This window comes from Sebastes fasciatus, chromosome 9, assembly GCF_043250625.1.
Source record: "Sebastes fasciatus isolate fSebFas1 chromosome 9, fSebFas1.pri, whole genome shotgun sequence".
In the NCBI taxonomy this organism is placed as follows: Eukaryota; Metazoa; Chordata; class Actinopteri; order Perciformes; family Sebastidae; genus Sebastes; species Sebastes fasciatus.
Genome location: NC_133803.1, coordinates 27,758,996 through 27,771,507, shown reverse-complemented (window position 1 = coordinate 27,771,507; position 12,512 = coordinate 27,758,996). Strand labels below are relative to the sequence as shown.

General features: G+C 37.4%; 1 protein-coding gene across 2 annotated transcripts; it reads left to right on the top strand.

Annotated features, from left to right (window-relative positions):
* The first annotated feature begins 2,432 nt into the window (after window positions 1–2,432).
* On the top strand, window positions 2,433–11,051 carry cep68 (centrosomal protein 68). Of its 2 annotated transcripts, none has more exons than XM_074647010.1 (9): window positions 2,433–2,566; window positions 5,095–5,186; window positions 5,287–5,581; window positions 6,616–7,656; window positions 8,706–8,946; window positions 9,313–9,509; window positions 9,645–9,767; window positions 10,311–10,407; window positions 10,498–11,051. In XM_074647010.1, the coding sequence occupies exons 3-9, from the start codon at window positions 5,312–5,314 to the stop codon at window positions 10,671–10,673; spliced, it is 2,145 nt and encodes a 714-aa protein (XP_074503111.1). In that variant the 5' UTR covers window positions 2,433–2,566; window positions 5,095–5,186; window positions 5,287–5,311; the 3' UTR covers window positions 10,674–11,051. The 2 variants fall into 2 exon arrangements, with proteins under 2 accessions (XP_074503111.1, XP_074503110.1); XM_074647009.1 differs by having other exon boundaries at window positions 9,310–9,509.
* The last annotated feature ends 1,461 nt before the right edge of the window (window positions 11,052–12,512 follow it).

The following is a 12,512-nucleotide window of genomic DNA, read 5'->3' as shown; positions in this document are numbered from 1 at the left end:
AGAACGCCTTTAAGATGTCATCAAGTCGTGATGTCATACAGTTCTAAATTCAGTTCAGCTTAGAATTGTATGACATGTGACTGGATGTGCAGTAACCACGGTAACATTCTTTTAAATAAAAACAAAATGCAGTGAAGCACTAATGACGACTTTTCAGACAATAGAATTGTGAAGGAAGCACAGAATGGGTGGGTCAGTGCAACATGCAAAAACACTGGTCTGGCCTTCGTAGACCCTTACCCAAAAAAAAGTTTGCTATCAGTATACTTCTTTTAAACTTAAAATAAGAGAGTATATACTTTCAGTTTAATTTTTTTTGTATTTATCAGAGATATGCTTAACAAAAGTATACTTAAATATACCAGTGTTGGACATGTATGGTTTTTCTTTTGTTCCTTTTCTCTGATGATCGGGCTTTGAGGCTAAATGGTTGTGGAAGATGTGTACGACTGTGAAATTTATATATGTTTGGAAAATATGAATGTTATTAGTGTAACACAAATATGATGTTGTATATAGTATGTATGTGATAAATGTAATGTACTTGATTTCTGACCCCAGGAAGACTAGCTGGTGCCATTGGTATCAGCTAATGGGGATCCTTTTTAAATAAATAAATAAATACTTGGCTCATACTGATAATTATACAGAAAAGTACTTGTACTTGTACTTAATCTTTTTATCGAGGTGTACTTAAAGTGTAATTTAGTATTCTTGCCTTATAGGCTTACAGGAAAGAATACTTGGCTTGTAGTTGTGGTTACTTTTTGATAGATTAAAATGTGTGAGAGTTTGAAAATGAATGTTATGATATGAATTTACTTCAATTCATCAAGAAATTTTTTGTTTTTGTATTATCTGTTCACGATAATAATATAATAATAATAATAATAGCAATAATATAATAATAAGACAAGTATACTTGGGAAATATAGCCTACAGTATATACTTGAACTTTATACTTCATAAAATGAACTTGAAGTATACTACTTTTTTTCTGAGGAGAGTAGCTAGATGTGGCTCTTAGATACTGTTATATTGAATGAGTTGCATATTCTCGCAATCTCAGATTTATTTATTTTTTCCTAATACTCCTAATACTAAATCAACCTTTCCTTTATGTGTACCACATAATCCCTAAAACATACTATGTATAACATTAAATAATCACACTAAATATCGTGTATTTGTCATGTTATTATTGCTTATGGTCAATAATTTGCATCGCTGCACACTGATCTCCTGAGTGACGACGAGTAACTACATCTCTTTGTATGTTGAAAGTTTTATTTTGAAATAATTTACCGGAAGTGTAAGTCACCACTAGAGGGCAGCAAACACTCGTGATTTTAAATACACAGATCAACATCTCCTAGCATCAACATAAAGGTAGCCTCAGGGACTACTAATGCTTAAATACAAATATATATTATTTAGGTTAAAGTAGTAAATAAAGAGCTATTTATTGGTGTTTGTGTGCAAAACTGTGATACAGAAAATACAAAATTTAGAAGAGTTTATATAGTTTTGAATGGAGTTTGCTTTTGCAATATATGTAAGATATTTTGTATATATGTTTTTGTTATTTTTTTGTGTCTAGAGTTTTGACAAAAGGGTCCTAGTAGTTTCAGAAAATGTGTTTTAGCAATTGCAAAAAGCTGTGATGTAAATATTCTTATTTTGTCTGCTAGGGCCATCTGCTAGGGACAAAGGAGGACGGTCTGTAACAGTCTCTTCTGCACTATAATCACTTTTTTTAATAGTCGTGTATCACAGATGTTATCCTGCACTATTTTCAGTTTTAACAATTTTCTTCATCTCCTTGTATTTTTATATCTGGTATATTTTTGAACTTTGTACTTTGCACTACTAACTTTTTTACTGCCTTTTTACTAACATGTTTTGCACTATGGAAGTGTGATGCTGGAAACTTAAATTTCCCTCGGGATCAATAGAGTTACTATCTATCTATCCATCTATCCATCTATCCATCTATCCATCTATCTATCTATCTATCTATCCATCCATCCATCCATCCATCCATCTATCCATCTATCCATCTATCCATCTATCTATCTATCTATCTATCTATCTATCTATCTATCTATCTATCTATCTATCTATCCATCCATCCATCCATCCATCCATCCATCCATCCATCCATCCATCCATCCATCTATCTATCTATCTATCTATCTATCTAGAGGGCAGCATAGAGCCACATCTGCCAAGTTGCCTTAAAATACCGTCATCAATATGGGAATTATGAATGTTTTAAACCGCACAAAGCAATAACAGTAATACAACTGGCGCGCTTCTTTTCTTTTTGTTATTGTTGACTCATTACTTTTGTATCCTTAAGATTTAGTTACATCCCACCCATACCGCTTGCTAATTAGCAGTGTTACGAAAAGACTGTGAAGAAATGCTACCTAATTGACTTCGACCAGGACACAGGAAAGTCCGGATGTGAGGAGAAGCACCTGAAGGCAGCAGGACGGAGGAGGAAGGAAGCGGTAACAAAGACGACTGGCCGCTCCTAGCTGAAATAACGGGGCTAAATACGGTAAGTTACTGGCATTTTATACAGTTTTTCACAGACACATGATTATAAATGCTGCTTGAGCAGTTTGTTAGTCAGACTGTGTGGGTTTTTGATATGGTTTTTGATAATAAGATGTGAAAAAGTGTCATCAACACTTTAAATTAGAGATTTTATGGGAAATGAAACTCAGTTTGTGGCTCAAAAGGATGCCGAATTAATGAGAAGAGCCAGAAGAATTGTGAAAGTACCAAAGTTGGTTTATATTGGTTATGTGTGTGTGTTTATAAAGCAAGAACATCTTAAATTGCATGATTTTTGAATGGAGTTTGGCTCAAGTGAAATCACACATAAACCTTGTAGCTCTCTGTATGCTCCCTTTTGTTATGAAACTTTGTGGAAAGGTGTTGAATTATCCAAGGAAGAACCTCTACCTATATACCTATACATATAACCTAAACCTACTATATACAATAGTCTTGTGACAACCGTACATGGCCAGCTCTTAAGACAACTCCTCTCTTTGAGTAGGTCACTTGTATAGGATGTGGCTGCTTGGCCATGCTTGTTGCCATGGTTACCTCCACAGAGCCACTCTGTGTTTGACATATACTGTATATATTTAGTCTGAGGGGCAACTCAAACATGAATTAATTGAACTGACTGCCATTAAAGGCACTGTGAATGGACTGTGTGACTGTTAACTTGATACACACTGAGTTTTTACTGGTGATTGGCCCACACAGTTTTCAGCCTGACCACACCAGTGGTCAGCAACCTTTCCTATCAAAAGAGCCAATTTAGGCAAAGAAAAAAATATATATATGTCTGGAGCCGCAAAACATTTGAGCATTGTGATGAAGGTAACACAGTTTATAGTCTAAGTATATAGTACGTAAGTCTAATGCAGTGAGGGCCAAAGTGCAAATGTACTATGGAGTATTAGGGCCACATTGAGGGAAAAAAAGTTGAAGATTTCCAGAATAAAGTCATAACTTAATGAGAAAAAAAGTCGTAATATTACAAGAATAAATTCATTACTTTAGGAAAAAAAAAGTCCTAATATTACGAGAATAAAGTGATAACTTTACGAGAAAAAAAGTCGTAAAATTACGAGAATAAAGTCATAACTTTACGAGAAAAAAGTCGTAATATTACAAGAATAAATTCATTACTTTGGGAGAAAAAAGTCGTTACATTACAAGAATAAAAGAAAATAACACGTAAAATTACTACTTTACAATATTATGACTTTATTCTCGTAATATTATGACTTTATTCTCAAAATCGCAGATTTATTTATTTTCCTCAATGTGGCCCTAATACTCCGTCGATGGAGCAGGTTGGCTGTTATTGTCTTGTCACATACTGATGGATTAGGGCTGCCCCCTCTTAGTCAATCAGTCGACGAATAGGTCGTTTTGGTCTTAAATTTCTTTAGTCAATTAGTCGTTTTTTTTATGCTGTTTAGGGTCCGGGCAGCTTCTTAAACCTATCTCCTCCCACATTTTTTTACACCAAAACTTGCTCCTCTGCATCTTCAGACTGTCCTCCACAAACGATTCAGCCAGATTTTGTGAATTATCAGAAATTGAGCACTTTTTATTGTAAACAGTATTATACACAGCTACTGCAAATTCTCACTAAATAAAGCTCCAATGTTCATGAAAATAAATGACAAAATGTTGAGGTCATGGTAGACGTAGGGTGGTAAAATTCAAAATTATATCTTGAAAACTGTATTTTTGACAGTATTTTGAATTTTACCCTCATGTGAACCATTGCAGTCAATGGAAATCAAGCATTTTTTAAACATCAGTTTGTCACTTATGGAGCAATCAATCTTTATCAAAATAAATTACAGACATCTCTGTCTTGTCTAGACGAAGTACACAAATTCTCAGAATTTTGTCTCAAAAAATTCAGTTCAATGTTCAATTTGTTCAATAAAAGATTGTTGGAAATAATTTCCTTTAATTTTTTTAATTCAACAAGCAATTTGTTGTATTTTAGCAGTAAACCGAAAGCAGCAGAAAGGTAGACACTAAACAGATCTGTTTATTTAAACTTAAACTTTATTATATTTATTGCACGTAATATTGTTATTGCGAAATTCAACGTCATCGCATATTTTGTCTGACTTTTTCATATTTATCAGCACAAAATGCAGCTGAGCCAGCACCTTTTCTACTAAACATTAATAGTATGAACAATGGTCTCTGAGTTCTCGATGTGATGTGTCCACGGCTCTGACTTCAGTGCTGCTGTGGACAGACATTATTCTTCCCCGTTGGTCCGGTGAGCTCAGGCAGGTCTGAGCATGCAGTCTTAATGAGATCAGTCAGGTGAGGAGCAGCGAGCATATCATTTCACTGCCTGGACCCGACTGTCAGGCCTGCTGTTTAGTGATCCCACAGCAACAGGTAGAGGCATTCCTCTCACTAAGCAACTGGAAGTGTGTGTGTGTGTGTCACTCTGTTTTTATCTGGAACAAACGTTTACAAGGATTGCATTATTGATTTAAAGCTAAAATCTTCTCTGTGTCATTACAGTGCTCCCGTGTGCCTCCACTTAGCAACATGATGTTTGTTGGTGAGAAGACGCTGGACGAAAAACTCTGCCACAAGCCTGCAGTTCCTTCAAGGTGCAGGAATGAAACCAAAAGAATCAAACAAAGTTTCAATGATCAACACATTTGAACTTTTCTTCTGCAAGTTACTAAATTATTATATATATTCCTGTAGTTGACAGGACCTTCCTACATGTCCGATGGAAGCCAAGGGATGCAGCCAGAGGTGGAAGATGCATCTCCCAGAGTTTAAACACAGCAGGAGATGCCCGAGTCCGACTACTAAAGACAGCGAACGAGGCAAGACAGAGAGAGACAGAGACAGAGGAGGGCCACACAAAAGTGTTACTATGGCTCCCACCTCCAGGTATCTGACAGACAGACAGTATGTAATGAGAAAGCCTCTGTTCTCTGAGGAACAACATACATCTATCTTAAAGAAGACACATCCACAGAAGCACACAGAGAAGGTGAGAGTCTCAGTGGATTTACTGATTCGGGTTATTTTTTCTAGAGGAAATTAAACTGCATGTTTTAAATTCTAGTAAATACAAACTATTTCCATTCATCGACTCTGATAGAGATGCAGTTAGAACTTTATTAGAAGTCTAACATTTGGACACCATCGACTCTGATGAAGACGCAGTTGGCGTCGAAACGTTAGTCTTCTAATAAAGTTGATTGTCTTATCTGATCTGTGTGCTCCAGTGTGCTTTGGACCTGGTCTCTGGAAGTTTCTCCTGTTACAAGATTGCCCTATTCTGTGAGCACCAGACAGGCTTACTCTTCCTTGTGAAATGGTTGAAGTGTGTCTAACTTCCTTTCTTCACCCCAAAAATATTTCATTTAAAAAAGCACCACTCTCCCCATAGTAAAACAATGGCACAGCCAGCGCAGAGTGATTTTACAGCTGATCGTGTGTGGCCGGCTTCACCATCTAAGAAGGAATATTATAAAAGAAAATCAATGAAATGAAGAAAAAAGTTGTAATTTCAAGAAAAAAAGTCATAATTTTACAATAAAATAGTCATAATTTTGCAAAAACATGTCATGATACTGTGAGAAAATATGAATATAATATTGATATTTCAAGAAAGAAAATGTTGATGATCAGATTTCATGTGCAAGTTTGAGCATTTTCTGACTGTCCATAATATACTCACTTTTACATAGACCAGAATGCTCTCACTTGCACAATAAACATCTCATAATATTACCACATTTTCATATAAGATTGAAACTTTGTCTTGTGATTACAGTTTTTCCCGGAAAAATTACAACTTTATCAACAACGTTTTTTTTTTAATATTTCAACTTTTTATTCACGGTCGCCCAAATATGTGTTACTAATCAGACTCCCTAAATATTCTACTTTCAGTCTTGTACATACAGCTACCACATATGAATTTCACAACTGCCAAAAACAGCCCTTGCTTTAACAGACAGATGAAGCCAACAATGTTCTAGTATCATTTTCTAACTCTGTCTGTTTCCTGTCTTGTAGGAGAAACACTTGAGTGTTAGCCGAAGAGAAGAAAACCAGCAACGCACTGACATGAATTTCTCGACCAGACCAAGAGAGGAGCTGACCCCAGAGAGCTTCAGCCTCTCTCACAGTGACATCTCACCTCCCTCCGCCTCGAGAACAGACCCCGGCTCACCCCTGGGTGTCTCGGAGCTCAGCGCTAGGCTGTGCCATGAAGAACCCACTTTTGGATCACCTTTCTCTGGCGGCAGATCAGCTCGGCGGAGCCTCTCGAGCTCCTTCCTGGAGGTCCAGAGACTAAACCCTCCTCTTAGGCCGCAACTGACCTCCACTGTCCTGTATCCTACATACACCCCTCGCTCAGGGCACTCCAGGCCAGACCAGACCCAGCTCAGGCTGGGGGGGAGGGAGGGGGAGACCAAACTATGCTCTTCTGGAGGACACTCAAAAGGACATCCAGTGTCTCCCTATCAGGCGAACTACTGGGCCTGTGCCATCCCCAAAGCTTTGCCTCCTTCTCCAGACAGGCACTCTGCAGGCTGGGACCCAAACAGGGAGTACCAGGCCCTGCTGGACTACACCTACCCTCTGAGACCAGGACAGGTGGTCTGTGAGGGGGACTGCTCCAAGCTCCAGAGAGACTCTCTCCTCCGAACGGACCCCAACCTGCAGGATTCAGGGATTGAACTGGACCACCTTTGTAGCTCTACCAGTCTGTCAGGGTTGGACTTTTCTCTTAGTGTGGGTCATAGGTCACCTGACCTGCAGGGGTTCACCAGATACTCAGATGATCAGCCGTCTGGGACCTTGCGCTCCCCAACAGACCCTGTGGGTTTGTCCTCGGACAGTTTAGACTGCAGTAGGAACGAAGGTGGAATGAATCGTTACAAATCTGATGGTCGCTGTCATCAGCACCATGCTCCGTCTGCCTCCACCTCCACTGCTTTCACTTGCTCCACCAGACTTCTCCCACAGTCCAGGTGTGTGTGTCTGGAGGTGGACGAGGAGTTCCGGCCTCTTCCAGAGCAGCTGGAGGAGCTGAAGCTGCTGTCCAGAAAGGTCAGTGCAGTGGACCAAGGTTATAATAGTTTTGAATTTTGAATTTGTATTTATTTTATTTTCATTTGTACTTTTCAATTTCATTTTAGTTTAGTTTTAGTTAGCGTTCTGAGTGCATTTTCTAGTTTTAGTTTAGTTTCAGTTTTTATATATTCATTTTAATTTACGGTAGTTTTAGTTGTTTTTTTTATGGCCAGCTCATAGAAATAGAAAAATATTCGGTAACACTTCATTTTACAGGTCCGCAAATTTCATGGTAATTAGGTGATAATTAGCAAGTAACTTATTTTAAATTCCTTTGGAATTATTGCCAAATTACCCCAATATTTACCTCAAAATATATCGAAAATTACTTAATCATAAACATTATTTAATTATTACATGCTGAAATAGCATATAATGGTTAAAATAGGGCCTTTAGGCTTGAGAAGCGGCTGAGCGCTGCTCTTCATCGGAGGTGGAAAACCAAAACTAATAGAAGACACTTCTGATCAGGCACAAATCTCACCATTGTGTGACTTATTTTCGACACAAATGTAACCTGGTAGCTGATGTAATGATTCAGGGAGTTTTTTGAGAAATTTCAAATAAGTTATTTGCTAATTATTATCTATTTACCAGCAGCACCCACTGTGTGTGTGTGTATGTGGAAAAGCTTATTTACATCTTCAGGAGCTCCAGGAAAATGGAGGCGTTTTGGGATGCAGCCACACATAGCTCTTTACTGAATGGACAGATAATTGAAGGCGAATGTTGCTGTCTGTTCTGGCTTGTTTTTGAATTCCTCCTTGTGACATTAATACAGATATATATCCTGTTCAGAATACAGTAACATGGATGGCCACAAACATGCCTCCTTGATCTATTAAACTGAGGACAATTCTATAACACAATTCGGGTCTAAATGGCTGCAAATCTGGATCATATTATCACACTTCATGCAAAGTCAAACACGACGGTGGAGGAACAGACAGTGGATCAGTGTTGTTCCGTAGTTTCTGCATTCCCTCAGCTAAAGACATAAAGTATATGGTCCTTGTTGTGTGCAGGTGCGGGAGGTGACGGCCCGGCTGAGTCGGCCTGTCACAGCCAGCTGGGAGTCTCTGGAGCCAGGCACCACCTCCATCCTCTCCTCCATCACCCTGCCTGAGAAACAGGAGGCTGAAGACGAGGATGAGGAGGACGAGGAGGAGGAGGAGGCTAAAGTCAAAGAGCTGGAACGCGGCAATCGAGACACAGATGAAGGAAAAGATGAGACGGACAGAGAGGAGAGGAGATCTGCTCAGACGGGTATGTTAGAAGAAATGACTGTTATTCCAGTTCCAGCATAACATGTGTAATGAACAGGTGTAATTGAATCTGGAAATAAATAACAAAAATAATAAATTAATATATGTAATAAGGAATATTAATAGTAAATAGTAAGGTTCTGGCCTCGCCACATCAACATACTGTAGAACAGATAATTAAATGTGCTCCTTTGCTCTCTATTGACATTTCTCCATGCAGATAGTTTAGATTGTATTTGTCCAGGTTTGTGAGATCATTTCTGCCTCCTCTCCAACACAATGGTGGAGGTGAATGTTATTTAGTTTGTGGTGGTTACAGTGCTGAAAAATTACATGTCAAAAACACCCATCTCCTGTCCATCAGCAGCTGATCACAGGGACTCTGAGGCAGCGAGGAGGAGTTCTGGATCCTGGGTGGAGCCTGTAGGAGGGGGACCGAGTCCATCCAGTCTCAGGGAGGTGGAGGTTTTGATCGAGCAGCTGTGTGGCCTCACTCTGCCTGGCAGCCAGAGGAGCAGCCAGGAGGACCAGGAGCGAAGTGACTCCCTGATGCAACACATCGAGGTAGAGACGCAATCTAACCTTCCATACAAGAGATTACACTATGATAACAAATACAGTAAAAATGTAAAATCTGCAGGGTTTTATTTTCATTGTGACGTGACCATCAAATAGTAAAAGCAGCCGTGAATGTTTCAGGTCTTCTGTTCACACCTGGAGCAGCTCATCCAGCAGCTATATACAGTGTCAGAGAAGATGGAGCTGCTGGCTGCGCCCACTGTGGACTTAGACAGCGTGAAGTCATCTCTGGCTGAGTATCAGGTGAGCTTCAAGGCCCTGTTATACTCAAGAATACACACACACACACACACACACACATTTGTGAGCGTGATTTAACCTGTGGGTTTGCTGAATTTTTATTAAAATATTTGCTTTGATTAAAACAAATTGGCATTAGTAGTTAACATTATTTTTATAATATATAATTATATATTATTAGCTGCTTAGACCTAGTTTTAGAAAGTTAAACAGGTCATAATTCCCTTTCTATTATCTATTATAATATCTCTGTGAAAACATCTCCTTCAAACAACCGGATTTATTAAAGTTTCTCGCCAAAAACTGCATTTTACAAGATTACATCATGAGAGTTTTCTATGAGCGGAGCATTTTAAACCTCAAGATCTTAATTGTGGAAAGCCAAAATCGTGATCGTAATTAATATTCGATTAATACTGCAGCCCTAGTGTGTGTCATGTTCATTACAGTGGAAAAGAAAAGTGTTTCCTCAGCAAACCCGACCTCATTTAATAAGTGGAATAATCCTGTTTTGCTGACCGTGTGTTGTGACGCTCTTGTTGTCAGAGTTTTCAAAGAGAAGTGAGCAGCCATCAGCCCCTGACCTCCTGCGTTCTGCACACCGGACAGCTTCTCCTCCGCTGCATCAACACCATGTCTCCATGTCAGTGTGTAACATGTTAACACATTATGAACAAAAAAACGTCATCCCATCATTTTCTCACTACTGCATTCTCTCTCTCTGCGTTTCCAGTTTTACGAGACACCCTGCTTTTGATTGAGAGGCAGAGTGGAGCTCTGGAGACCCACACTGAACACTTTTTCTCCTCCATCCTGTCTGCCATGGACAGCCTCACCCGCCCCGGTCCAGTCCAGCTGAGCAGAGAGGAGGACCCGGGCCCTGTGGGGGTCCAGGGGTCCACTTTGTGACACGTCTGTGATAGGATTTATTTCACCTATTTTGTTGTTGTCTTACTTTCAACTACACAATTCCTATTTTTATAATACAAGGATCTCATTTATGTTTCTTTTTTTTAACATGTTAGCATCATGTGTATCAGTTGGATATGTATGGTATAACAAGATGTATGGACATCTTCTGAAGGAAACAGTTTAGTGTCTAAACTGAACTGATCACATTGAATAATAATGCATTACAAATGTTCTATCATGCTTTTTTTCTTACTTTTCTTACTGTCACCATTGTATTGATATGATCACCCTTTCTGTCACTCATAATGCCTGTTTAAAAAACAACTGTATGCCAGCATTTTTAAACTGAAAAATAAATGTTTATTGTGAACTTGATGAAGACTTTCAGACAGCTACAGACTTTTTTGGTCAAACCTATACTATGTAATCTACTATAAGGCCAAAAAATCCAATTAATTCCTACTGGAACCTGAATTTAAATAAGTTACACACTGATTCCATGTGTCATTGTGGAAAAAATGCAGGACAGTTTTTATCAAATGACTCATGTTATTTGTAAACTCACTGTGTACGGTGTACAGGTATGTCCTAATCACACCTACTTCCTAAAACCATGACACAACCATGCATGACTCATGTACACGTACATGAACTCAGGGCAGAAGTTTCTGGATTAATGGGAGTTCATTTGCGATTTATAGTATTGATCACATTGAATTTGGTATTTTATTTTCACTTGTAAATACTTTTGGGGACTGAAAATGACAATCTGGGATGTAATCAACAGGGAACCAGAGTGTACAGTGGAACTGAGGGTGAACTAAGCTACTGAGGGCTGATGTGTCAAGCTCGTCACATTTAACTGAGATGTAACAGGAAATAATACTTGTGTCTTGTCTGTTTTATCTTGAAGTTTTTTTAAATACTTTATTTAGAAAGTTCATTACAGTAGTTACATAAACATGTTCAGATTTTTCATTACAAAAAAATCACTAAATATATTTCACTATATAAAAATAAGATAAAAAAATTAAATAAATTATACAACAAATAAAATGTAAGGAAAGAAAAAAGGAATAAAACAAAAAAGGAAAAAAAACAATCGGGGTCTGTTAAACAATTGGAGTAAATTTGAAACATCTAAATAATATAATAGTTTCGAATTTTTTAATTTTAAGTTTTCAATCGTAGTCAAATAAAATCAGTATCTATATATTTAAAAGTATAAAAGGATGGTATTCTTTTAAGCCATATAATTTAGTTTATTTTGAAATGAGGTTTATCTTGAAGTTTTTAAATACTTTATTTAGAAAGTTCAATACAGTAGTTAAATAAACATGTTCAGATTTTTCAGTACAAAAAAATCAGTTAATGTATTTCACTATATAAAAATAAGATACAAATTATAAAAACAAATAAAATGTAAGTAAAAGACAAAAAACAATCGGTGTCGGTAAACACTTGGAGTAAATTTGAAACGTCTAAATAATATAATAGTTTCGAATTTTTTAAGTTTTCAGTTGTAGTCAAATATGTTTTAAAATCAGTATATTTAAAAGTATAAAAGGATGGTATTCTTTTAAGCCATATAATTTAATTTATTTTGAAATGAGGATTACCTTGAAGTTTTTAAATACTTTATTTAGAAAGTTCAATACAGTAGTTAAATAAACATGTTCAGATTTTTCAGTACAAAAAAAATCAGTTAATGTATTTCACTATATAAAAATAAGATACAAATTATAAAAACAAATAAAATGTAAGGAAAAGAAAAAATGAATAAAAGAAAAAAAAAATCGGTGTCGGTAAACAATTGGAGTAAATTTGAAACGTCTA